Genomic DNA, 27625 nt, shown 5'->3' on the forward strand with positions numbered 1-27625 from the left:
TCCTGAAGGGGTTAAGGGGTTAAATATGTTATTGTGTAACCACCTAGCAACAAGACTCGGACAATATCTGCTCATTACATATGGTACATATTAATGACATTTCTCTGTGTATTATGCATATATAAATGTACATTAATATATGTGTAAATATAAAAGGCATAATTTTATATATATATATATATATATATGTGTATATATATATATATATATATATAACTAATACACACATTAATATACATGTCATATACCAGTGGAGGATCCAGAGCCTGATCCCGGGAGGGGCACTTGTAGATTATTTAAAGAAAAAATCCATGCACAATAACCACTACTGCTCTGTGTAGTGGTTATGGTGCAAGGAGTGTCGGGACCCCCTCACAGAGTAAGTAGTCAAACCGTTTAAGAACAGTTTGACAACTTACCTGGGGTCTGGAATTCATGGTGGTCGCAGTGGTGAGAGTGAACTCTAGCCCATAGCTCCAGGGCTAGAGTTCACTCTCGTGAGAGCCATGGTAACCGCGGCAACGCTCTGTGCTCGTGCGAGAAGGACGCAGAGGAGCCGGCTGCCCGCATGTTGCCTGTGGAACGGGGAGGGAGATCGGCTGGCAGGGGAGAGCCTCGTGGGGGGGGTCTCCCCTCTCCCCTCTACTTCCCAGTCTCTCTCTTCCCCCTCTGCCTTTCTCCCCCTCCCCTTGTGTGTCTCTCTCCTTTCTCCCTGTGTTTCTCTCTTCCCCTCCCCTTGTGTGTCTCTCTTCTTTCTCCCTCTGTCTCCCTCTTCCCCTCTGTCTCTTTCTCCCCCCTTTCCCTGTGTCTCTCTCTCCCCCACACATCTCTTCCCCTCTAGTACTATTTGCACAGTAATTATCTCAAAAATAATTACTGTGCAAATAGTACTATCCAAATATCTTTCTACTGAGTAGTGTAAGTACATATAGGATCAGCGTGCAATAACAGAAATAACATAAATGTTTCCCCCAAGACTAAACTCCCTGGGTTTAGCTGCATTGCATATCAAGTATTGAAATTGTTAGTATAAAACACAAAAACTTATAGTTCTGTTAACAGGTTTCAGAAGGTTGTGACTAGCGAATAGCCATGGTAAGGAAGTCCAGCATCAGCCTATCCCCAGGATCCGGAAGACAGCCACTAGAGGCTGAAAACTGCTATGTTTGCATCTGAAGGGTTAAAACCTGAGGGACCTGGCACCCAGACCACTTCATTGAGCTGAAGTGGTCTAGGTGACTATAGTGTCCCTTAAATTTCCCTCATGTGCAGTAAGGTTAGCTGATACTTTTTACATTTACAGAAAGTAGCTGATTCTTCTCAGCCAGTTGAAGTTGCCTTCAATGCTCTCAGCCAATTGCCATCATCCAGGTCGGTTGAAACTCACAGTGATATTGTTGAAGTGTATTTTCACATTGTCCATGTGGTCTAGAAGGAGTTGGTGTTTAGGTGCAATGAATAGCCATGGTGTTTGTCAAACCAGATAACCAGGGATGCGGGAGTCATTGCCACAGGGCGCGGAAGTCTTCTAAAGCAACTGTGAGGATCCATTGAGTTCAGATTGCCATGTATGTCTGGGTCTTAACCTTAGCTAACATGGTGAGCTCCTCCATTGTGCGTTGCTCTTAAAGCGTTGGAACCAGGTGGCCATCGGGGGTGGCCTCTCTTGCCTCCAATAAATGGAGATCAGGCCTTTCGCTACATTAAGAATTCTGATAGTGATTTCTTGTAAATCGATGTGCAGAGTTTGGTGTGGTGTAAGAGTAATGTTGCTGGTTGCAGGGGTGGGAGGTTGTCCGAGAATTTCTGTTGTGGATTGAGGTCCAGTATATTTTTATCAGGTGGCCTCGAAGTCTGTGAGTTTTCTCGAGACCATATGCGTCTGCGGTATGGAGTTGATAAATTGTGTAAGCTGTCTGTATTTGAAGTAGTGCATGAAAGTCAGTGTGGTGGGGTTTGGGAGATCTGTCAATGGTTTCATGGTGCTGTCTCGTGTCGCGTTTCATAGTTGGGTGAAGCTGTGTCCCAGTAGTGTTTGAAACACTTGTGCCTATAGTCCTGGGGGGAACGCTGTGTTGTAGACTATTGGGTATAGTGGGGATGGGAAGAGTAAGCTCCAGTTTGGTCGCCAGTAGGTGCCATATATGTGTTGTGGCTTTAATTAGTGGGTGTGGGGCTGCTAGTCTCGAGCAGTGGAGCGTGTCCAACCACGGTAGTATATCCACTAGCGCTCTTTCTACTGTCTTCCAGAGTTTGGAGACTCCCTGTTTGACCGATTCAGTTATTTTGTGGATGTGTGTCGCCATGTAATATTGTCTATTCTAAAGTCTGGCAGGGCTAGTCCGCCTTCCACTTTCGGGCGCGAGAGGGTGTGATGGCTAATTCTGGCTTTCGTTTTGCGCCAGATGAATCGTAGTACCAGTGTGCGAAGGGAGGTGTAGAAAGCGTCAGGAATGGTGATGGGTAGCGCCTGAAAAAGATATAGGAGTGTCATCTTCACGGTTCCTATCCTGCCAAACCAGGTGATGCCTGGTCTGGACCAGTCTTCTAAGTTCTTACGCACCCTGTTCAGTATGGGATGGAAGTTCGCTTGGTATAGGTGTGCTAAGTCTTTTGTTATCCAGACCCCTAAGTATTTCAGCGATGACTCCGCCCATGTGAAAGAGTGATTTCTGCGCAGCCCTCTCTCTATTTTGCGGGGTACGGAGATGTTTAGTATGGTGGATTTTGTGTACTTTATATTAAGGTTTGAGATGTTGCTGTATGTTTCGAATTCCGTCACGATCATGGGCAGGGATATTTCAGGTTTTGTCACAAAGAACAGTAGGTTGTCGGCGTATACCGCCACTGAATGTTTGTCCTTTCCCACTTGGGGCCCATGTATCTGTGGATTGTCGTACTGCGTTCAGGAAGGGTTCAAGGGCAAGGACGATTCTGTCTCGTGCCGTTTAGAATCGGGAAGGGTTCTGTGTGTGCCCGATTTACGCATATTCTAGCTGTTGGGGTCGTGTAGAGGGCCTTTATCCAGCCTTGCATGTACTGGCTCATCCCCAAGGACCTCAAGACCGCAAACAAGTAATCCCAGTTGACCCTGTCGAAGGCCTTCTCTTCATCTGTGGAGAGCAAATTACATATTTTTTTGTTTTAAAGTTACAGTATTTGCTTTAAGGTCCTTTAAGATGTATTTCTATTTTGCAGGATTTAACAGTTTGGAATGCAGCTCTGAGCCGTACTTCCCCTGTCAGAATGGGAAATGTATCCCATCCAGCCTCGTGTGTGACTCCATGAATGTTGATAATTGTGGGGATGGGAGTGACCAATCTGCAAAAGCCCCTGCAAACTGCATGCAACATTCTGGAGATGCAAGAGGAGGGATTAGCAAAGGTTTGTCACGCTCTAATGTGCTCAGATATTGTCTTTCAAAACCAGGCCCCTGGAATCTTGCATTTGATTTCTTCATGTCAAATACTGCAAACTCATGGTCATGGATGACAGGGACTGAGATGCTCTGGGCAATTCTCATATACAGTAGAGCCCTTAGATTAGGAAATCCAACATAAGTTGGTTGTTTAAACCATGGCCTCAATTTCATTCTTTTGGATAGGTGTTTTAAAAAATTAATACTCTATTAGAAAAACGTTTGCAAAATGATCTAGCACTATTAAAATCTATGGGACTTTTTGTAGATAAATCACTTGAAAAGTTTTTTCTATTAGATTGTGAATATTTAAAAATCCTATCCCAAACAATTAAATTAAGGCCCATGTCACAGATCTACAAACTGAGCCTTGCATGGTTGACTTCCATTTGTTGACATATCTAAGCATTTCGGGCAATCAATCTTTCGTTTGCCTGTCAAACAAAATGGCTTTAATGTCTTATACACTCAGCAATGTCTTGTACTGATTTAATTGATATTGTACTCCGATAGTGACGACTTCTGTTTAATTCATTAGAAGTGAGGGCAACAGAAAGCCTTGGAGAAATTCCTAGCACCACGACATCTACATCAGCAGTCAAAGAGACCGCACAATCAAACTATAGCTGTGTCAGTGTTGGAAACCACAGGGTACCTAGCCCAGGAATTATCCAGCAACACGGACCTCCTGAAGGTAATATAGTCCTAACTATCAGTGTATCATTGTGCATAAAAATAAAGGATTTGGGAAACATAAATAGAACATGCATTTCTTTTATTTTTATTTTTTTGTAATTTTTTATTTATGTTTGACACATGTATCATACTTGGTATTAACATTGAGTCAGGTTCTAACCATAACATAGTATGTATCGTAGTGTTTACAATGAAGTCCCGTAGGAAGAAAGGTTACTGTGCTGGCATAGTGTTCCTAAAGGTTGCTAATGTAACAAATGATATCGACTCCATATCTCCAATCACATGTACATGGTCAAGAAAATTTCACATTGAACATATAACATAATTAACAGAATAAGTCAGACCGAACAGATCCTTTATTTTAACATCTGTTGGAGGTATCCTCTCCGTAATCCTTAAGCCTACTTCCGTGCTTTTCTTCATTAGCTGTTTTTTCATGAATTCATGTGTATGACTTCTATTGGGGAGGTATAGCCATAGTATCTTATCTACACCGTAGGTAAAAAGCTTATGGGGTCGTATGGTAGGCCTTTGTCCCTGCTAGCTATACAAATAAGGTTTTAAAGTTCTCTGTCACATTTGTAGTGGTATTTATTCCCCTGAAGGTAGGGGGAGAGATGATAGACAAAAGCATAGGAAAAGTTGTAGAGGGTAAAAAAAAAAGAGTCAAGTAGTGTTGCGGGGGGTGGAGAGGGGAGATTTTTAAGTTTTGTTTTGAATGTGTTTTATTTTTACTTTGAAGATGAGTACAGTGCGGAATTATAGCATGTGGTTGCCTACGCAGAGGCATATGAATCAGAGTGAATGCCTAACAATACAATATAATTTTGTACATACTTTGCAGGATTATACAAGTCTAACACGTTAGAATGCTTATGACAAATAGTGGTACTGCGCAGTTACGCGGCCTGCAAGGCTTTAAATGGTGCGTTGCACTAAAATCGTATCAGAAGTCATACAAATTATTTTAATGCATGCAGTAAACAGTGCACATTTGCTTTCACAAGGCTCAAGTAGTAGTTGTAGCTGGTCTATTATAGTTAAGACCTATACTATTTGTAATTATTACAGTGTTATTAGAGGCAGTCGTTAAGCAAATAAGCATATGTATTTAAAGTTAGGCTAAGCAGAGGCTTAGTAGGTTAGTGTATGACCTCCATTTAGCTGTTTAATTTTGCGCGTGTGCGTTGACGTATAGAATATATTGAAGGGTAATGGTATAGGTTAGTGAAGTATGCGCGTGGGTTAGTCCGTCTGTTCAGGTAAGCTGAGCTAAGTTATAGCCTGTGTGTAGCTAGTAAGCAAACGGGGATCACCTTCTTGTGAAAGCTAGTGCGAGCATGTGGTTCCTTACGTGGGTGTTCCTGCCCAAGATGAGGTCGTAATGTCAAAACTTAAATGGGGGCCCCCGGATGTGAGGCCTGGGTTTCATGTGCGGTTCTTATGTTGTGTTGCATTATAGATGAACCGGTCGGCTTATAGAGCAGTTAGTACGTTGTGTGGTTCATGTTGCCTCCAGTCCGTGATTGGGTTGTATGTGGTTGGCATGTACCGGGGGGTGGGTGTGTGTGTGTGAGGGTGACCCGCCTAGGGGCCGCCCCAGGTGCAGGCGCCTGGTTGTCTTGTGGTGGCGTGTCCTAGGTTTAGGGTGAGTTCAGGCTTTGTAAGAACTCATCAGTAGCGATGTGCCGTATCCAGTGGAACCATCTGGTCATGAGCTTTTCTTTTGCCGCTGCCGTTGTGGCTTTCAGGTCCTCGAATTTTCTTGTATCCTCTACCCAGCGTCTGAGTGGGGGGGGGGATTTTTAAGTTTTGTATTCATCCCATCACGAGAATTATAGGCTTATAAAAGGAGGGGGGAGTGCGGTCCAAGCAGGGGGACGTGCATCCCTGGTCGTCTAGCGTCCGTTGGTCTCAGGTTCATCACGTCATTTAAGGCAGTATGTATCTCTTGTCTTCCTTATGTTCCTAGGGGGCAGGTAATCCATGGTTCCCAGATTTTCTGAAGTGTCCTCGTTGTCCCTCTAATCCTGGCCGTCAGGTCATGCATTTGGTGTACCTCTTTGATCCTGTTTATTACCCTATCTGTGTGAGGGGTGCCCTGTTTGAGCCAGTCAGTAGCTACTGCCCTTCTTGCAGCCAGTGTTATTTTATGAATGAGTCTTTGTTCACTCCTGGACCACCCGTCTATAGATCTATTCAGTAAATATAGCCATGGGTCTAAGTCCGGGGCCCTGGAAAATACCTGGGTTAATAAAGATGGTGTAAGGTGCCTCCTTTGGCTTAAGGTATCAAAGGTGATGACCTCTGTGCCTTGGAATAGGTGACATATCCGCTGTAGACCCGCCTGTTCTAGGTTCCTGAAATCTCTGGCCGACATTCCCGGGGTAAAGGCCTGTTGCGGAGGTATGGCATGAGGGGAGATGGGGCCCGATGCTAGCCCATACCTGTGCATGGAGGAATCTCAGAGTCTCAGTGAGTTGAGTATTGTTGGACAAGTTGCCCTTATCATGGGAGAACATGCATTTCTTAATATTGCTGTTGCTGGAATGAGAATCAGCACAGACACACATTTACTTTTAAATGTTTAAAGGACACTTGAGATCCACTTTAGCAATGTCATAGTTAGACAGTACGGACAGACCATCTCTACAGGCTCCGACATTGGTATCTATAGACCCACCCTAGCCATACCTTTTATAAGCGTGGACCTAAACCATACAATAAGACCACCCACGAATAGACCTAGCCTAGCGAGTCACCACATAACGTAGGCCTATACGACTACGCCATAGATGCACATATTTAGTCTAGTGACACACGGGGAGTCTACCCCGGGAATACCACCAAGTAGAGGACACTAACGAGTACCAAACCTAACCTACTAGACCTGACACCCACTACCCACCAATGCAAACTAGGCCAAGTTAGTGGTGCTAGCGATTATAGAGTGACACACTCACTCCTACTAACAAGTGACCACATACCGTTACAACCCACCAGCCCTGTCATAACCAAAAATATGAGCTAAATGTACCCTGCATATGTCTTCTTTGTACCAAGTGTTAATGTTGATAATTTACCATAGCCATTGCGGCAAATGTTTGTGAAATCCTCACATATTGCACTAAAACTAAGGAGTTTTTTTTAAAAAAAGGACACTTGAGATTACCTTTGTGTAAAAAAAACAAAACAAAACAAAAAAAAACACGATGGGAATTGGTCACACTGAACGGCATTATTGCGATAAGATTACTATTATGTTGAAATATCCAAATATCAGTGGATTCTAACCTGCGTTAACATAGGAATACATGTTATCTAAATTACTGCTTAAAGGCTCTGCTCTAATTTATATGCTATTTAGGACACTTTTTATGGGACCTATGTGTGCTGAGGAGTTCACTATCGAAAAAGCTGTGCCAGCGCTCACAAAATTGCATAAAAAACAACAACAATAATGAAAACCTCAGCTATAAAGTGTAATGGTGGTTTGCTCAGCCATCAGCCAACAAACTGGCAATGTTTCGACATTCAAAGTGTTTTTTTTTGTTTTTTTTCCCCGAGTATTAAAACATTGCCTGTTTGTTTCAAGGCTGAATAAACCACGATTACAACTTATAGCTGAGTCTTTAGGTGTTCATTATTTTAACTGTATTGTGGTCTGTCGATTAGTAAATAACCCTGCGAGTGAATTAAAGTGTAAATTGTAGGGAATTCAAAATTAATTTAAAAGGACACTATAGTCACCAGAACAGCTATAGCGTAACGTAGTGGTTCTGGTTTCTATATCCTGTCCCTGCAGGCTTTTCAATATAAACACTGCCTTTTTTTTTTAGAGATAAAGTTGTGTTTACATCGGTACCTAGTAAAGTTTCTAGTGGCAATCACTCAGACGGCCACTAGAGGTGCTTCTATTTTCAGCATCGCCACACTCTGCATGGAAATGCTGAAAATACCCCATAGAGATGTATTGATTCAACGCATTGCTATGAGGAGATACTGATTGGCACAGCATGACATTTTGCCACGCATGTGCAATAGCCTCCCAATGCTTTCCTCTGGGCCAGCCGCAGCGAGACCAGTGTGGCTTGGGAAAAAAAGGTGAATAAACACACTTTCCCAATGCAATCATCTAAAGCACTCCAGGACTATAGTGTCAGGAATATATGTTTGTGTAGGTGAAGTGAAAAAAGTGAATGGGAAAAAAACATCTCCAATCCTGCTATACTTCCTTAATGGGACACTATAGTAATTAGAACCTGTACAGCTTAATGTATAAGAGGTGCTTCCAGGGTCAGTGTGGCACAATGTGCATCACTGACATTCAGCTCTGCATGGAGTCACTGAACGTTCCCATAGAGATGGATTGATGCCCTGTTGTACTGTGCATGTGCAATAGCCTCCCAATGCTTTCCTATGGGAAAGTGTTTGATTGGCTGAGATCATAAAGTTTGATCTCGGCCCAGGGTGCCGTGCCAGCCACGAGAAGACCTGTGTGTGGTGCTAGATAAAATATGAGTAAATCACCTTTTCACTACAGGGAGAGAGGGGTCAGCAACCTAAATAGCACTGTTAGAGCTATAGGGTCAGGACTACATGTATGTAATCCTGACACTATAGTGTTCCTTTAAATTTGAAATTGGCATTTCCAACAATTCTCACTTTAGTGAATAACCCTATATGCATCGGAATGTATGTACCTATAGTGAATAGAAGAAAAAAAAAAGTAGGGATAAGAAAATGTGTTCTAGAAAACTGTAAAGTTTGCCAAGTGTAATCAAATTTCTTAAAGAAACTTTGTAATATAAATTAAAATCTATATATGTCACAGCAACTCAAAAATGGTCCCTACATATACACAATGAACAAAATCCATGGTATAGCATAAACTGGGTATAATTTCTGAAAACCAGACTTTATTGTGTACACTGCACTTTGATCTAAATACAGAGAAGAAAGAGGTCAATCATGCAAAGCTTTTGCATTCAAGAAAGGAGAATTCCTTACTGGTACAGATAGGAGGTTTTGATAGTGCCACAGCCAACACACTGCCACAGTCCAGAGCCTTCTGACCATTCTTCCACCATATATCTGGTGAAGCAAATGTTGGATCAATGTCGTTGACAGAAGTGGGAGGGGGTAACGTAAGGTTATTATAGGTTTATAATTGCAGCCAATAGTGAATATGGAGCATCTGGATGACTTTACTAAAGCTAAATCGTCTGAGTATATGGACATGGGCCTAAGCAGTCATATGTTTTTACTAATATATCTTTAATTTTCCTTGATCATTCTCCATAGAATTGTAGCTTCCTGTGAGATGACTTGCTGAATTCCCTGTTTGGTGCTCTGTTTCTTTAACAAGATGGTTTGTGAATGCACCCTGAGTTTCTGTTTCTGTAAAGAGAAGAGACACGGAAAAGCTTGTAGGCACTGCATAAGATCACAGCAAGGAGACTTTCAGAAGCTGTCTAGCAGAAATGCACAACTAAAAGAAAAATGTTGAGACCCATTGGAGGAATTCACCTCCTACACATTTATTAGAGAAATTCAAAATTCTAGGTGGACAATTTTACATTCCTTTCCTAAGAACCATAACATCTCACAGAATGGGATGGTGTTCACCATAAATGTCTGATCCATAAGTGATGGCGTAATAGCGCTAGAACTATCAGAGAAGGTTGTGTTATACTGGTTTTAGAGATGACAAAGGGAAGTGATCTTTGTGAACGGTTTTTTCCTACTGTTAATAAATGTCCTGCTGATTATTTTGGTTATTATGTCTTTCAGACAGGTCATCCACATCGCTTCTCTTCTTGTACATTATCCTGGGACTGGTGCTTGGAGTGGGCCTGCTGTTTTGGTGCTGCTGGTCACCAGGATGGTTTGTCTGGAGGATTAGTGCCTACAGGTTCCTACCATGCTGTAACTCTTTCTGCGCTGCCTGTCACCTCTGTACGCGCAGTTGTGTTTTAAAGGACAAGAGCCGCCCATGCAAAGTGAATCCACAGAACACAGTAGCTACAGTGCCCGTCTGATCTTGCTTGTCTTTCATGCACCATGTCAAACAATCATAATGGCACAGGGGTGAGGGGCAGAGAAGGCTAATAACATGCTTTGATGTATATCAATGGGTTATTGACAGAATGTACAAGAAAAGGCCTCACAATAACTACAGTGTTTCTGATATGCTCAGCACGTGAACACGGATATATATATATATATATATATATATATATATTTTTTTTTTGCTTTAGAGGTTGGGTGTCCTGTTCTACCTCATTGTAACAGTCCTGTAGAAAGACTAAAACACACAACTGTGTTCCAAACAGCTACAAAGACTTAAAGGTGTCACAAACGGACTGCTTTTCACATAGTGGGATAAGCAAGACAATTGGATGCACTCGACAAGCTTTGTTTAATATTTATTAGCTTTTATGCACAAATGCTTTGTTAAAAACTGCCATTCATAAAAAATGTTTATAACAAACACACAAAAAGCCAGACAAAACATTTGCATTTTCTTTTCAGTTTCTTTTTATAGTTTTTGAAGAATAGAATTTGCAGCAGTGGCCGGACAAAAAGACAGTAATTGACATGAACCAACATCTGGTTTCTTGGTTAGTTGTAAAAGCCCAAGGCACTGAGGTAATATGGTAGCAAAGAAGACAGCATTAGGAGCTCAACAACAAGGATAGGGCTGCTATATATAGATATCTTCTCCCCAAGGAGATTGTAACATGCTTTCACACTTTTGTTCTAAGGTTTGCAGTGGCAAAAACAAGGACTAGAATTTCCTTGCAAATATTTTAAATATAGCACCAATGCAACAGCTGTCAGCACGATGGCACTGTTTAAGAAGCATGTCATTGACTTTTAGCACCGGACAAGATTCAACGCCATAACACTGATTCTGAAACTGTGGGACTAGATACCAGCAGGTATCGGAAACTGCTCTTTACTGCCACATGAGGCTGGGCCAAATATTGCACCACAATGAATCATAAGCTGTAGGACAGTTTTTGATCTCCGTGCACAATAATGCCCTGTTTTGTATACATAAGTCTTACATTTCAGGTTGTTTTAAAATGTGTTACAGTCTTGGACCCATCTATCAATGGAAATGCCGTTTGCTTGATACATAGCACCATTAAAACATCTAACAGAAAAACTGCAATTTTCCCCCCCCAGGCATTTAGGAGGCACCAGGGGGACAAGGGGATTAAGATATTGCACGGTGCTGAATTGTAGATGACTCACCAGAGTTACAGTTTGCCACTTTAGCTAGAAGCCTATCAGTGCAAGCATGCAACATGTTTAGACTCCTAACCTTGGAGGTCAGCTATTCTAGGTTGGAGCTAAATCATTGTGAGGAAATTATCAGCAGAGACCAGTTATATGTGCCTTAATTACAGCATGCATAGAAGGAGAAATGGCACAAAGAAGGTAGGCTTCATTAACTTCTATACAAATGTATTTTATCATAATATGAAAAAAAAACAAAAAACGATTTTCTTGCAAAATTTCCATTAAGATGGACCTAAATAGTATTGTAATATAAATTTTACCCAAATACACATTTCTCCTTCTCTCTAGCAATAATTCCTGCCATGTGTTATAATTGAAGTGTCCTATAACTATTTGTGCTTAAAGGGTCACTGTGAGCACCATAACCACTTGCGCTCATTGGAGTGGTTATGGGTCAAACCGTCTTTTGCTGCCATCCTGTCAAACTATTGTTTTGACTGGTTTGACAAAAGACAGAGCTCTCCTGCCACCTAAAAGTTAGCCTTCTGCTGATGCTTTGCTTACACAAACTAGTCCACTAGCCACGCCTCAGCAGAAATTCCAGGCTGAATTTAGATGTTGGGTGAACCCCATTTTGCCCAACTCACTCAAATTTTTGACACAAAGTAGGACTACGATTAATAATTCTATACAATGCGTTTTAGTGGTTAGGGTGCCCCTTGATCTCTTAACAGCGGTTAGTCACTCACTTACTATGAAATTAAGTGGGCAGAAACAATCAGTTATTTTCCCTGGTGTAGAATCTAAAAATCAAAGCTGTATGGAAAAGGGAAGGAATATACAGGATCTTGTGGATCAGTTTTGTTACACGATCAGGAGCAGGTAGGTGCAAATTGCTCTTATATATAAAAGCCAAACACTATTACAGCAAATGGGCAGAATCCCACTTTCTTTAGATTCCATCCCAACCTACACAGCTGTGCTTATTATTTACGTAATGGTCTGTCACGCAGGAGTATTCCAGTTCCCTCTTCTGGAGCATACAGTAGTCTTTATTTTATATTATTTTCCAGATTTTGTAAAGTCTGGTAAGTGCTTTCAATGATTATATCCATTTAAACATTGTGATACGAACTGTCAAGAAATTTCCTTAATGTTATCAATGATCACAGCTCAAACAGGGCTGGTTCCTGCCCTGCCCTGAGAGCCCTACCTACACCAACAGAAACACAGCAAGTATTGACATCCAGTCCTTAGCTTTACACTAAAGGTGCATTCACTCTTAGATCACATTTACAGAGAACTAAATTAATGGAGGAGTTTGTTCCAGTTTTAAGCTTTATATAACATTGATGCTTCTAAGCGGGTACATTCCCTGTACCAGTAATTCTTCCTTACAGTAGATTAAAATAAGTATATAAATAACTTTGAAACACCAGTGGTTCCTTGTTTGTGCTGTCCATAACATGTGAGACTGGAGTAACTATTGTACTGTGTGACAGAGCTCTTCCCATTCAGCCCTTAAAATACATGATGGCAGTTTTAGGTGGATATCACGCTTTGCTTTCTGTACAACATTGGTACAGAACGAATAGACAAATAACTACAACGAAAGCTCTATTTGAGAGGAAATCATCAGTTAACTATTTCCAAAAAAAGCTGAAAATAATCAGAGTTTACAAAAAATTCCATTGGGAATGATACAACGGATGTTAAGGAATGATTTTATTGGAAAACTTGATTTTGACCTGAACTAAGGGTTCATGCAACTTTCTTTTTTTTAGTGTTTTTAAGTGGGTGAAAGGCTACGATACAGAAGGGTTGTGTTTGCTAAATGTGTTTAAAACATAAATATTTATTTTTTTATATATTTTTTTTTTTTTGAAAGTGTCTTTCAAGGAGATGAGGCCTCTCAGGATGGTGGAACTAAATACTTGAGATGTACAAAACAAAATAAAACACGTAATAATGGTAACCCTAATTTTACAGGGTTAAAACAGGACAAATAGGAAAACAGAGCTGCCCTCTACCAAAACGGGATAGGAAAATCCTAAATTGCTTCTAAAAAAATGAACATGCTCACACTCATCCTCCCGGGAGCAAGCATGTCACCGTCCTATCTGAACATACTGCAATGTAGGACTTAATATAAAGAATTGCATCTTAAGATTCTGCTGTCCTTCTAGGAGCCAGGACTGTAGTTCCACTTTATGTCATCAATATATCTGACTAATGTTTAACAGAACTCTGTTAGTCAACATATCGGAACTTAAAATGACTTCACACCCAAATACTGTAAAAATCTCAAATTTGAACAATGACTCTGAGTGTCCAGAATTTGTACAGTTACCGTAACTGACAGATTAAGAAAACTATATATAATATCACAAATCTTCTCTTTCCCAGGCCAGTATAAAGATTTACCAAACTAACAGTAAACACGCTGGAAACATGCCTCAATTCAGCCACCTTTCCTGATCAGCGAGGTAACACGTTATACTTTTTGCTCATGGTGTTAGGTATTTTTTTTTCTTTTTTGGTTACGGGCTCTTAAAAAAAAATTTAAAAAAAAAGTTTCAAATAAACACTATTCCTTCATCCAGCAGTAAAACACATGAAAATCTGAAGACATAAAAAAAAATATATAATAATTAAAAAGTAAAAATTCTGCCTGGGTAATACAGAAATGCACAATCCAAATCCTTCCATAAGCACCCATTCTTGTTGGTTGATTTTTTTTTTTTTGGTAGCAGCAAAAGCACCATTTTAAATTGTTCTCCTGTTTGTCAAAGTCTCTCGTTATAACAAGTCTCTGGATTGCTCTAATAATACCGGAGAGGTAACAGTCCCAGCCTATGACGGACACTCTTTGACATTATGTCCTGTCTCTGCGTGATGCTTTAAGTCGATTGGCTGCTGTGGTTGATGAGATGGTCGTGCATTAACAAGCACAAGGTTCTTGATGCAGCCAGTGACCCCAGATGAGAATTTTCCTCCAGTCAGCGTCTTCACATTTGGAGCTCCACCTGAGGACAGAAGAAGTCAGACCTATTTTAAAGGACTCTACACCTGAAAATGGAAATTGCAACCTGCATTATAACAATGGGCTAAGCCATTCCCTAGTAAGTAAGTAAAAAAAATAAATAATAATAAGTAAAAAAATAACATCAGCTACATGTAATAACTTAAACAAAATGCAACCGAACTACAGCTGTTTAAACAAGCCTATAAGCCGCGGTTGGTGCAAAACAAAGCTTTAAACAGTCCTTGTGTGGAGATGGGGGTTAAACGCAGGTGACGGTAGGAACTGAAGGAATTTTTTCTTTGCCCTGCCACCGAGGTGATTTAAAAGGTTACTCCAAACACCATGATCATTTCTGCTTTTAGAAGTTGTAATGCTTGTGTGGGAGCCTTTCTGCGCAGTGTTTCAGCCTGAAAACACATGTGACATAGGCAAATGCACTTTGAGCTGGTGAAACCATCTAACCAAATGCTTTTTTATGAAACTTAATTGACTGAATGTTGTGAGTGCTGCTGTGACATCAGACGGGGAGTGGAACGTCGTGCCTGGAGCTTCGCCTTGTACTGGATTTCATTTAAAGCGGCACTGTCATGCCGAATCCCGTTTTTTTTTTAACCCCCCTCCCGCCTCCACTACATCCAATCGACCCCCTAGTCACCCCCAAATGCCCCTAAGCCCGCCACATTACCTCTTTTTAATTCTTTATCTTCTGCCCCGATCTTTATTCAGGGCGCCGCCATCTTTGTGTGGGTAGGTGAAGTCCCTGTGGGACACGTCATCTACCCACACTACACAGACTGTGAGATTCCCGCACATGCCCAGTGAAACACCTGGACATGCGAACGGGAATTTCATCTATTCATTCATTCATCAGACAGACGAATGAATGAATAGAAAAAATCAGACGAACAAACTAACACTGAGTATCAGTGTTAGTTTGTTCCTTCAGTTTATTACAAGGAGGGAGCTACCGGCGTGCAGCTCCCTCCTTGTAATATGTAACTATAGAAGCGGCAGGGAGCAGTGCTCCTCGCCACTTCCTAAGCCCCCCATGTCCCCCCTCACTCTATGGGGGTCAATATGACCCCCATAATAGGACAAGGGAGATTAAAATCTCCCCAATACCCCTACTCGCTATACCGCGAGTAGGGGTATGTCCACTAAACAGTGAGCAGCCTGTGGCTGCTCACTGTAAAAAAAAAAAAAAAATGGTAATACGGGGGGGACCTACTGTCCCCCCGGCCCCCACCCCTGCGCGGTGGGTGGGGGCCCTAATAAAACAATAAGGGGGGGGACCTTCTGTCCTCCCCCCCCGGCCCCCACCCCTGAGCGGTGGGTGGGGGCCCTAATAAAAACAATAAGGGGGGGGGGACCTATTGTCCTCCCCCCCTGGCCCCCACCCCTGCGCGGTGGGTGGGGGCCCTAATAAAACAATAAGGGGGGGGGACCTACTGTCCTCCCCCCCTGGCCCCCACCCTTGCGCGGTGGGTGGGGGCCCTAAATGACCCCCCCCCCCATCAAGGTGACTAGGGGTCCCAAGCCCCTAGTCACCCCCCACCCAAAACATTCTATCCCCTACCTACCCCCCTCACCCTAAAAATAGTGAGGGGGGAATAAAATAACTAACCTGTAAAAAAAAAAAAAATTAAACTTACCATTTGACGTCTTCTTTTTTCTAAATTCTTCTTACTTCAGCCCCCCAAAAGGCCAAATAAAAATCCATAAACCCGTCGCACTTTAAAAAAAAAAAAACGAGCGCAAACAAAAATTAATCCATCTTCACCCATGGAGGGCACGCCGCGTACTGAGCTCCGCAGGGCGGGTCAAGGCTTATAAAGCCTTGCCCCGCCCTGCAATTAGGCTTAGAACACAATGATTGGTTGGTTTAAGCCAATCAGAGTGCTCTGTGTCATTTTACACAGCGTGGGAAAATTCAAAAGAACTTTCCCACGCTGTGTAAAATGACAGATCACTGTGATTGGATGGTTTTCAAGCCATCCAATCACAGTGCTCTGTGTCATTTTACAAGCGTGGGAAAATTCCAAAGAACTTTCCCACGCTTGTAAAATGACACAGAGCACTGTGATTGGATGGATTTCAAACCATCCAATCACAGTGCTCTGTGTCATTTTACACAGCGTGGGAAAGTTCAATTTGTATGATGGATTTTTATTTGGCTTTTTTGGGGGCTGAAGAAAGAAGAATTTAGAAAAAAGAAGACGTCAAATGGTAAGTTTAATTTTTTTTTTTTACAGGTTAGTTATTTTATTCCCCCTCACTATTTTTAGGGTGAGGGGGGTAGGTAGGGGATAGAATGTTTTGGGTGGGGGGGGGGGTGACTAGGGGCTTGGGACCCCTAGTCACCTTGATGGGGGGGGGGGGTTCATTTAGGGCCCCCACCCACCGCTCAGGGGTGGGGGCCAGGGGGGGGGAGGACAGTAGGTCCCCCCCCTTATTATTTTATTAGGGCCCCCACCCACAGCGCAGGGGTGGGGGCCAGGGGGGGAGGACAGTAGGTCCCCCCCCTTATTGTTTTATTAGGGCCCCCACCCACCGCGCAGGGGTGGGGGCCAGGGGGGGAGGACAGTAGGTCCCCCCCCTTATTGTTTTATTAGGGCCCCCACCCACCGCGCAGGGGTGGGGGCCAGGGGGGAGGACAGTAGGTCCCCCCCCCTTATTATTTTATTAGGGCCCCCACCCACAGCGCAGGGGTGGGGGCCAGGGGGGGAGGACAGTAGGTCCCCCCCCTTATTATTTTATTAGGGCCCCCACCCACCGCGCAGGGGTGGGGGCCAGGGGGGGAGGACAGTAGGTCCCCCCCCTTATTGTTTTATTAGGGCCCCCACCCACCGCTCAGGGGTGGGGGCCGGGGGGGAGGACAGTAGGTCCCCCCCCCTTATTGTTTTATTAGGGCCCCCACCCACCGCGCAGGGGTGGGGGCCAGGGGGGAGGACAGTAGGTCCCCCCCCCTTATTGTTTTATTAGGGCCCCCACCCACCGCGCAGGGGTGGGGGCCAGGGGGGGAGGACAGTAGGTCCCCCCCCTTATTGTTTTATTAGGGCCCCCACCCACCGCGCAGGGGTGGGGGCCAGGGGGGGAGGACAGTAGGTCCCCCCCCTTATTGTTTTATTAGGGCCCCCACCCACCGCGCAGGGGTGGGGGCCAGGGGGGGAGGACAGTAGGTCCCCCCCCCTTATTATTTTATTAGGGCCCCCACCCACAGCGCAGGGGTGGGGGCCAGGGGGGGAGGACAGTAGGTCCCCCCCCTTATTATTTTATTAGGGCCCCCACCCACCGCGCAGGGGTGGGGGCCAGGGGGGGAGGACAGTAGGTCCCCCCCCTTATTGTTTTATTAGGGCCCCCACCCACCGCTCAGGGGTGGGGGCCGGGGGGGAGGACAGTAGGTCCCCCCCCCTTATTGTTTTATTAGGGCCCCCACCCACCGCGCAGGGGTGGGGGCCAGGGGGGAGGACAATAGGTCCCCCCCCTTATTGTTTTATTAGGGCCCCCACCCACCGCGCAGGGGTGGGGGCCAGGGGGGGAGGACAGTAGGTCCCCCCCCCCTTATTGTTTTATTAGGGCCCCCACCCACCGCGCAGGGGTGGGGGCCAGGGGGGGAGGACAGTAGGTCCCCCCCCCCTTATTGTTTTATTAGGGCCCCCACCCACCGCGCAGGGGTGGGGGCCAGGGGGGGAGGACAGTAGGTCCCCCCCCCCTTATTGTTTTATTAGGGCCCCCACCCACCGCGCAGGGGTGGGTGGGGGCCGGGGGGGAGGACAGTAGGTCCCCCCCCCTTATTGTTTTATTAGGGCCCCCACCCACCACGCAGGGGTGGGGGCCGGGGGGGGGGGGACAGTAGGTCCCCCCCCTTATTGTTTTATTAGGGCCCCCACCCACCGCGCAGGGGTGGGGGCCAGGGGGGGAGGACAGTAGGTCCCCCCCCTTATTGTTTTATTAGGGCCCCCACCCACCGCGCAGGGGTGGGGGCCGGGGGGGGGGGACAGTAGGTTCCCCCCCCCCCCCAATCTTTAACCCCCGCGCAGGGGAGGGGGGGTGTTTATTAGTTTTTTTTTTTGTTTTTTACAGTGAGCAGCCACAGGCTGCTCACTGCTTACTAGACATGCCCCTACTCGCGGTATAGCGAGTAGGGGCATATTATTTACTAATACTAAGTAATCTTTACTTAGTATTAGTAAAGTTGGCTGAAAGACCAATTCAGGTCTTTCAGCCTTTTAGTAGATAGCTCCCTGATACCGTGGGAATTAGGGAGTTATCTACTAAGCGGCTGCAAGATGCAACCGCGGCAATGAATAGGATCGGAGTTTCATTCATTAGAATGAAATTCCGATACAAACAAAGTACCGAATTGCATCCTAACACCAATGGAGAATTCTGTTAGGATGCAATTCGGCAGTTTTGCCGGCGTTCTGTCTAAGTGACAGGACGTTTGGCAATACTGACAGGAAGCACTGTGGGAACAGGGAGGAAAGCTAGGGATCATGGGAAAATTGCTCTGACCAGCGGAAATGAAGCACACTTTGCTCCTCCGCTGGTCAGAGCTGGTCAAGCGGAGGAATCCCATAAGACAAAGAGTCCCTACTTTGTCTTATGGTTTTAAAGAAAACTAAAGAAGACAGGAAGAAAAGAAGAACAGATCCTGAGAGAGGGGTAGAAGAGGAAGAGATTGAGGAAAGGTAAGTTCGGCATGACAGTGCCACTTTAAGTTATTGCTTAGTTTAGTAACATTATTTTAGGCTTGGAAGGGGACCTGAATATTAATTCCAATAGGGCATTTTGCATGGGAAAAAAAAATTGGTTGTAGTAACCTTTTAATGTATTTTCCACCAGCCATGGGCTAACTACATCTGCAATAGAAATGTAAGCTTCGTAAAAATATATATTTCTAAATGACCACCCTGGCTCAATAGAGAGGACTTTAACATAACAGTAATTACGGTATTTTCACCAAGTGTTTACATTTTAATTTCTAACTTTTATTGTTAAAAATGACTGGAAATCGCTTTGGGAATCGTGTTTGGCGCATGCTTTACTGACAAGATGCAAGACAGGGAACATACCTATGTAGACGCTTCCTTTCGTGTTCACCATTATGTTTTTACCCGGAGAACTACCAGAAACAAGCTCTTCGCCATCAACCTGTATGGAACCAGCCTTCCCTTCCCTAAAAACAGGACCACAGACCATGAGATTAAATACAGCATGCATCTATTCAGCAACATGCCCACTGACTATTAGGAAAATCATATCGTTTGTGGATAAATGCAGTCTTTACTTCCTACTTAAATACAGAGGAGACATGTGAATCTGACTTACCAGGAGGGATCCATTTCCCGTCACTCCAAATAGCAGGATTTCAAGATAAATCATAATTTATTAATATTTATAAAAGCGCCAACAAATTCCTAGGCGCTATACAATGGGTGGACTAAAAGACAAATATTTGTAACCAGACGAGTTAGATGCACAGGAACAGGGGGTTGAAAAACCAGCTCAAATTAGCTTACATTCAATTTCACTCAATCCATCAAATGCAAAAACACTGTTTTAGAACAGTGTATTTCTTACCGAACAGCAATAATTTTGTGCCATTCTCCATCGTTGACAGGATCGTCTGACATGATGTTGGCCTCACCACTGCCAAGCTGGTAACTGTTATGAATGAGGACATACAGAGTTAAAACAGATAGCCATGGGTATTTCTACAGTCATGTTATACACAGGAAATCTAGACAAGTCCTTTATATGATATATATTATCTTTTACCTGAATACGAGATGGCCATCCTTCAACCCCAGGCTGATAAAATCTTTCCCTCTGCCTGGTTCGTGCTCTTCCTGTAAAATAAATTAGATGAACCAGTGGACATAAAAAGTTGGATACTGATTTCAAGACAAAGTCTAAATGGGCAAATGAAAAGAATTGACAGAATTAAGGTAAATTTAGTCTAAAATAACTTTGCTATTTTGGCATGAACATCCCTTTTTTGTGAACATTACCATTTACAGTTCAAGTCAGATATGGTTTACCTGTTTAAATGCATTAAACAGATAATGTAGAGAATACAAACATCAGCTTCTGTAAGATGTGGCTCAGAATGGCTTAAAGGGACACTATAGTCACCAGAACAACTACAGCTTGTTGCATTTGTTCTGGTGAGTAGAATCATTCCCTTCAGGCTTTTTTCTGTAAACAATGTCTTTTCAGAGACAATGCAGTGTTTACATTACAGCCTATTGATAACTTCACTGGCCACTCCTCAGATGGCAGCTAAAGCTGCTTCATTGGGCAGTGCTGCAGAGTACTGCCTGCATTGTGATTGGCTCAGACCACCACTTCTGATGATGTCAGCAGACACAGGCAGTTTCAGAGGCAAACTGGGGCAGAGGTAGCAGCTACAGACTTGAATACAAGAAAGATTTCACTATATTAAGGGAGGCAAGAGGGGACCAGGGGGGGCTAGATGGTGGTGTTAACACTATAGGGTCAGGAATATATGTTTGTGCTCCTAACCCTATATTGCTCCTTTAACATTTCTAATAAGACATTGCATAGAGTAAAATTTAGATAAAGTTGTCACCTTTCCACTGTAGAAAGCTAAACTACAAGTGATGGCAACATTTGCTGTGCAGCCTTTAAGCGTAATACATATATCTGTATGGGCAAAGGGAAGCAGTGACGGGGATGGCTTGTAACTGCAGTGGTTTTTGCAGATGGCTGCAATTAAAACACTGTGTGCAATGACACAGGGAGCAAAATCTGATTGCACCGTAACCATGCATTTACCCTCAAGTCTGCCATTGACAGGCATATCTCCTGAGGCACTCAGTACTAGATATACCTGGTTAGCATCATGCAGTTCATGCTCTGACAATCTGTTCACCTAAAGGAAAGAGTTGCAATGAAGACGGAAATTATAGGATTGCTTGCATGCAGACAGGTTGTGGATTTGTACATGCACATAGAGATTGCAGATTGTTACATGCAGACAGAGATTGCAGACTGTTACATGCAGACAGAGATCGCAGACTGTTACATGCAGACAGAGATCGCAGACTGTTACATGCAGACAGAGATCGCAGACTGTTACATGCAGACAGAGATCGCAGACTGTTACATGCAGACAGAGATCGCAGACTGTTACATGCAGACAGAGATCGCAGACTGTTACATGCAGACAGAGATCGCAGACTGTTACATGCAGACAGAGATCGCAGACTGTTACATGCAGACAGAGATCGCAGATTGTTACATGCAGACAGAGATCGCAGATTGTTACATGCAGACAGAGATCGCAGACTGTTACATGCAGACAGAGATCGCAGACTGTTACATGCAGACAGAGATCGCAGATTGTTACATGCAGACAGAGATCGCAGATTGTTACATGCAGACAGAGATCGCAGACTGTTACATGCAGACAGAGATCGCAGACTGTTACATGCAGACAGAGATCGCAGACTGTTACATGCAGACAGAGATCGCAGACTGTTACATGCAGACAGAGATCGCAGACTGTTACATGCAGACAGAGATCGCAGACTGTTACATGCAGACAGAGATCGCAGACTGTTACATGCAGACAGAGATCGCAGACTGTTACATGCAGACAGAGATCGCAGACTGTTACATGCAGACAGAGATCGCAGACTGTTACATGCAGACAGAGATCGCAGACTGTTACATGCAGACAGAGATCGCAGACTGTTACATGCAGACAGAGATTGCAGACTGTTACATGCAGACAGAGATCGCAGACTGTTACATGCAGACAGAGATCGCAGACTGTTACATGCAGACAGAGATTGCAGACTGTTACATGCAGACAGAGATCGCAGACTGTTACATGCAGACAGATATCGCAGACTGTTACATGCAGACAGAGATCGCAGACTGTTACATGCAGACAGAGATGGCAGACTGTTACATGCAGACAGAGATCGCAGACTGTTACATGCAGACAGAGATTGCGGATTGTTACATGTAGACAGAAATTGCAGATTGTTACATGTAGACAGAGATTGCAGATTGTTACATGCAGACCTATTGCAGACTGTTACATGTAGACAGATATTGCAGACTGTTACATGTAGACAGATATTGCAAACTGTTACATGTAGACAGATATTGCGGATTGTTACATGCAGACAGAGATTGCAGATTGTTACATATAGGACATTTTTCTTTTTAATTCTATTATTTTGGCATACTATTTGAAATTCACTTTGAATTCCAGATAATTCTCACACAGTAAATCACCCTGGGGATTACAGTGCAGAGCGAACATGCAAATCACACATGGTTCTTTTTTATCATTTGAACCCAGTGTTAACAAATACCTTATTTCATTTGCAAGGCTAAGATTACAATGCCACCAACATGCATCAATAGTTTATTAGTAAACTCATGGAGGTTGACATTGTGTCCAAATTGTGACTGGTAGCTTGGGTAAAAAGTTCCTAGCAAGTTCTCTTATAAGAAGCATAGCAATATTTATGTGACGTACTCAGAATAAAGCCTCGAGAATAGGAACCAGAATAGAAATCTGAAATTGGTCACAGTGAGCATCATGATTCTGGATCTAGGTGTAGTAGTTATGTCCCTGCGCAGATGAAGAATTGTTTAGTAATATCTGAGACTCACCATTCCCTGCCACAGGATGACACCATTTGCAGAAGTGGTGCGGACCTCCAGCTCTATAGTTTCAGGAGCATCTGGTCGGCTGAAAGACAGGCATGTTAACAAGGTTTACCGGCTTGTAGTGTGCCATGTGATATTTGTTACAGCAGATTAAAGGAATCCTTATAAATAATCCTTTCATAATAAACACTGTAAATGAATCTGTTCTCTTTGTACCAGTAAATGAACGGAGGTACCAGTGATACAGGATTTGTATGAGTGCTGTTTAAAATTGTCAAATATCTTGTTATTTTGGATTTCAAACATGATGCAACTGGTTTTGTCCCTATCAAAGTTTCTCTGTGAAATCACCAATTGCACGCTTTGCTTAGTTCTGTCTAACGCTTATTTTCTGACTGAGATAAATGTAATTCCTCTTCAACCATGCAACACTCAGGCTCCTTACATTGCTGCAGCAGGAAAAATATCTAGATCACATAGGAGTAAATCTTATCGAATGTAAGTGATCTATGATTTCTATATGATGGGTCAGGTTAAAGCCCACTTTACCTTCTAGGGAACATATGCCTGGGTAAAGCAATAAAGGCATCATCAGAAAAGTAGGATCCATATTGCCCTGGTGCATCTATAAAAAAAAACACAAGATAAAATATTAAAACACAGTGTTTGGTAACAAAAAGGGAAGATAGGCTCCCCAGTAAGACAACACCAACAAACATCGGAAAACAAGACAGATGACAGGAAACAAACAAGAATAGGTAGAAACAGAAATACTCTTATAATGTATAAAGAATGCGTTATGGTAACACAGAGTGTTATCTATGGCAATGGGTCCAATTCCTGTCCTCAGGCACAACAGTCCAGGATCCTCAATTCTGGGTTTTAGAGGGATACTGGCAGAACCTGGACTGCTGTGTCTTGAGGACTCAATAGGTTTTTAGTGAAAATGTATTGAATGTATTTGCAGTGACTGTACTGCCTCTAGACTGATCTCTTTTGAACACTGTGTTTATAAGCAAACGTTCTGCAGGCGAATCTAGTATTCTGTTTGAATGAAGCACTTTGAGGAAGCCATATCATGGGGCAAAAAGTGTGAGTGATGTCATTATGGGCATAGACTACAAGTTTATGCTGAGCAGTTAACTAGCTTGAGACACATCTCAGCCTTTGCAAGCTGCTTAAATTCCCTTTCCAAAAGTATTTTTTTTACATGCAGACATAACAAAACAGTTAAAAACGCAGCAGATCCTCTCTAAGTCGCTCATTTGCATCGGGTATGATATAAACCAGGAATTTTCCATCACAGCATAAAAATCGATGCACATTCATCATTTTAAACACGATGTGTGCCACGTGTTGCCTTATTAATAGAAAAGAAACACATCTAGATAATCACTGAGCAGCTGGGTTGGATGAAAACAGAGCTCCATCCAAACAGATGATGAATTATTAATTACAGAATAATGAGTGCAATCGTACTTTTCATGATTATTTTTTAAATTTGAAGATGCAGTGATATATTTACTCTTAATTGTGTGTCAGTCTGGGTAACACATTGTGATGTCTCTCCAACCATGTGGAGTTTCCAGGACAGTTTATTGAAAAATACATAGTGCCAGTTAATCTATCTATCTATCTATCTATCTATCTTCAACACAAGATACCCCAAACATGTTTTAAGTGGCACAGTATAAAAAGAAAGGAAAAAGTCAAAGGTAAAGAACTCAGAACAAATTTGTGATACTGTACCATTCCCCCCACTCCCTTCCACAGGCCAATCTTGTTCCGGGTTTACAGATGCAGCTCCTGCGCAAGTGCAAATAAGCTTGTTAACATAGGCACACAACCCTGCCAAGCTTCCCATCATGCAACACACTACTAAACAGCTCAGAGCTTCCCACCCCTAATACGGGAGGAACACAGGCTAGGAATGTCCGTAAAAAGCTTTTAGAGCCTCTCAACAGTCAGTCATTGGTATTTGACTAGGGTTATACATAATATTTGGTACATATCCTATAGTACATAAACCTTGATGTAAATAATAAGGCCTGATTTACTGCATGCCACTAAAACTAGCAATAGGATTTATTTTGTCACCAACCAGTAATTTCACAATTGACGCATGACTCTCAGTAATTGATTCTAATTGGTGAAATCTATCGGACACATTGAGTTATGTTTGTGTTTGTTTTTTTTTGTTTTGTTTTTAAAGTTTGCTTTTCAAATGTATTTTATTTTCACTGACAAATGATGCGGAGATTAGACTTATTTAAGCATGACATTATTCTAGATCAGAGGCAGATGTTGCATAATAAGTGGCCAGGACGTAGGAAATTCTAATCACAGATCTCTTGAAGGAAAGTTGGGGATGTCCTTGTTATGGCTGGGTGCAGAATTAATATCACGAGTTGACTTAGGACAAGTAGGCTGGTCCTATTTCTGGGCATGAAGCTGTATATGTGCTAGAACAACTTTGATCCATATAACCCTATAATCCAATGGCAAAAGGAATGGGCATAAGGATTCAGTGACTCCTCACCAAACAAACGAGCTCCTCATCCCTCATACTGGAGGGGAAAGAGAAAGCATTGCTTTTACTTTCCTGATTAGTGTATCATACTTGTTTTTTAAGAGGTGACGATCACATAGGAGGGCTCACAGTACCCAGATCCTTAAAGGGGACTAGTTGTGAGTGTTTCCTCTAAGAGTCCCCAAGACTCTTGGTTATATGCATGGTCATATGCTTTGTTTATTTCAGTGCCATAGGAAAGCAGTGCTTTATAGCTTACTACTTCAGCACTGGGAGTGCCCAGTAATGCTCCCCAAATATTTTAACTGCAGGTTGGGCCTAGAGCTGCATGCACAAGTGTTGTTTTATTTCCCATAGGTGTCCACTAGTGAAATAGTTAGCACTATCATGCAGTAAATGTGGTGGCAGATTTGTAGCTACACAATGTGTCCACTGGGCTGCCTTCTTACCTCGTTCACACAGCGTTCCTGAGAATCCTGGCAAGCAGTGACATCTGTTGTCCTTGCAAATGCCACCATTGAAGCAGGGGTTGTGTATCTGGCAACGATCTTCATGAGTCTCACAGCGATCTCCTAAAAGAGATAAAATTGTGGCAAATGTAACACAGACAATTTTAACTGAATGATTGAGATAATCTACCTGATAAATTTGTTTTCTGAAATAAACACAAAATAATTGCATGCTAAAGAACAAACAAAAACAAATTTCACAGATTTGGCATTAAATAGTAAACAGCACAAATCTTTCATTTACACTTTGTACGGCTCCAATTATTTCAGATCCCAACATTTGTTTTTTGTTAGTCCTGAATTTATTATTATTAGATAAGCTTTTCAAATTATGTAATAATTTTGGATAAACGTTTAAAATATATATTTTTTAAATGTTACAATTTAAAATATGCAATAAAAAAAATGCAAGAATAAAATACCTTATTTTTCGCTCCATAAGACGCACCTCACCATAAGACCTAGTTTTTAGAGGAAGAAACCCAGAAAAAAAATATTCTGAACAAACTGTCCCATAGTGTTTCTTACTATGGGACAGTTTGTACAGAATATTTTTTTTCTCCCCTGTCCCATAGTGTCCCCCCCTCCCATAGTCTTCTCCTCTCTCCCATAGACTTCATCCACCCCCTCCCCATAGACTTCATCCACCCCCTCCCCATAGACTTTATCTCCCCCCCTCCCCATAGACTTCATCTCCCCCCCCTCCCCATAGACTTCATCTCCCCCCCCTCCGCATAGACTTCATCTCCCCCCCCTCCCCATAGACTTCATCTCCCCCCCCTCCCCATAGACTTCATCTCCCCCCCTCCCCATAGACTTCATCTCCCCCCCTCCCCATAGACTTTATCTCCCCCCCTCCCCATAGACTTCATCTCCCCCCCTCCCCATAGACTTCATCTCCCCCCCTCCCCATAGACTTCATCTCCCCCCCCTCCCCATAGACTTCATCTCCCCCCCCTCCCCATAGACTTCATCTCCCCCCCCTCCCCATAGACTTCATCTCCCCCCCTCCCCATAGACTTCATCTCCCCCCCTCCCCATAGACTTCATCTCCCCCCCCTCCCCATAGACTTCATCTCCCCCCCTCCATAGACTTCTCTCCCATACTGTCCCCCTCCCCTTGTCCCATAATTACTTACCTGTCTTGCAGCGTTGGCCGGCAGCACAGGGCGCACCGCGTTAGTGGAACTTGAATTTCATGTTCCGGTTTCCGGCGGGACTGAAAGGAAGTGCGCACTCAGCTTGTGCACACTTCCTTTCAGTCCCGCCGGAAACCGGAACATGAAATTCAAGTTCCACTACCGCGGTGCGCCCTGTGCTGCCTGCCAACGCTGCAAGACAGGTAAGTAAAGCTTCATATTCGCTCCATAAGACGCACAGACGCACAGACACTTTTGAGGGGAAAAAAAGTGCGTCTTATGGAGCGAAAAATACGGTAGTTTTCATAATATTAAATCATTTTAAAAGTTGGCAGAAGGGCTTACATATAACAGCCATTGGATTTACTAAAAACCCTCCATTTATTTAAATATTATTTA

General features: G+C 43.2%; 2 protein-coding genes across 14 annotated transcripts in view; one reads left to right on the forward strand and one right to left on the reverse strand.

Moving 5' to 3' along the window:
• LDLRAD2 (low density lipoprotein receptor class A domain containing 2) overlaps nucleotides 1-10323 on the forward strand; it is a 33390-nt gene extending 23067 nt beyond the window's left edge. The window contains exons 3-5 of the mRNA XM_063435846.1: nucleotides 3221-3384; nucleotides 3957-4112; nucleotides 9911-10323. Of these exons, the coding sequence (XP_063291916.1) occupies nucleotides 3221-3384; nucleotides 3957-4112; nucleotides 9911-10158 (568 nt within the window). The 3' untranslated portion in view covers nucleotides 10159-10323. The remainder of the gene's footprint in view (nucleotides 1-3220; nucleotides 3385-3956; nucleotides 4113-9910) is intronic.
• An 857-nt stretch (nucleotides 10324-11180) lies between these two features.
• The window catches only part of HSPG2 (heparan sulfate proteoglycan 2), a 175991-nt gene continuing 159546 nt past the window's right edge, over nucleotides 11181-27625 (reverse strand). For all 13 annotated transcript variants that reach the window (XM_063436821.1, XM_063436827.1, XM_063436828.1 and 10 more), the window contains 8 exons: nucleotides 26028-26150; nucleotides 24798-24854; nucleotides 23598-23673; nucleotides 23052-23130; nucleotides 20175-20245; nucleotides 19977-20060; nucleotides 19469-19572; nucleotides 11181-14394 (listed from right to left, as the gene is read on the reverse strand). In XM_063436821.1, the coding sequence (XP_063292891.1) occupies nucleotides 14222-14394; nucleotides 19469-19572; nucleotides 19977-20060; nucleotides 20175-20245; nucleotides 23052-23130; nucleotides 23598-23673; nucleotides 24798-24854; nucleotides 26028-26150 (767 nt within the window). In that variant the 3' untranslated portion in view covers nucleotides 11181-14221. The remainder of the gene's footprint in view (nucleotides 14395-19468; nucleotides 19573-19976; nucleotides 20061-20174; nucleotides 20246-23051; nucleotides 23131-23597; nucleotides 23674-24797; nucleotides 24855-26027; nucleotides 26151-27625) is intronic.

The sequence above is a fragment of the Pelobates fuscus genome, chromosome 11 (genome assembly GCF_036172605.1).
Source record: "Pelobates fuscus isolate aPelFus1 chromosome 11, aPelFus1.pri, whole genome shotgun sequence".
Classification (NCBI taxonomy): domain Eukaryota; kingdom Metazoa; phylum Chordata; class Amphibia; order Anura; family Pelobatidae; genus Pelobates; species Pelobates fuscus.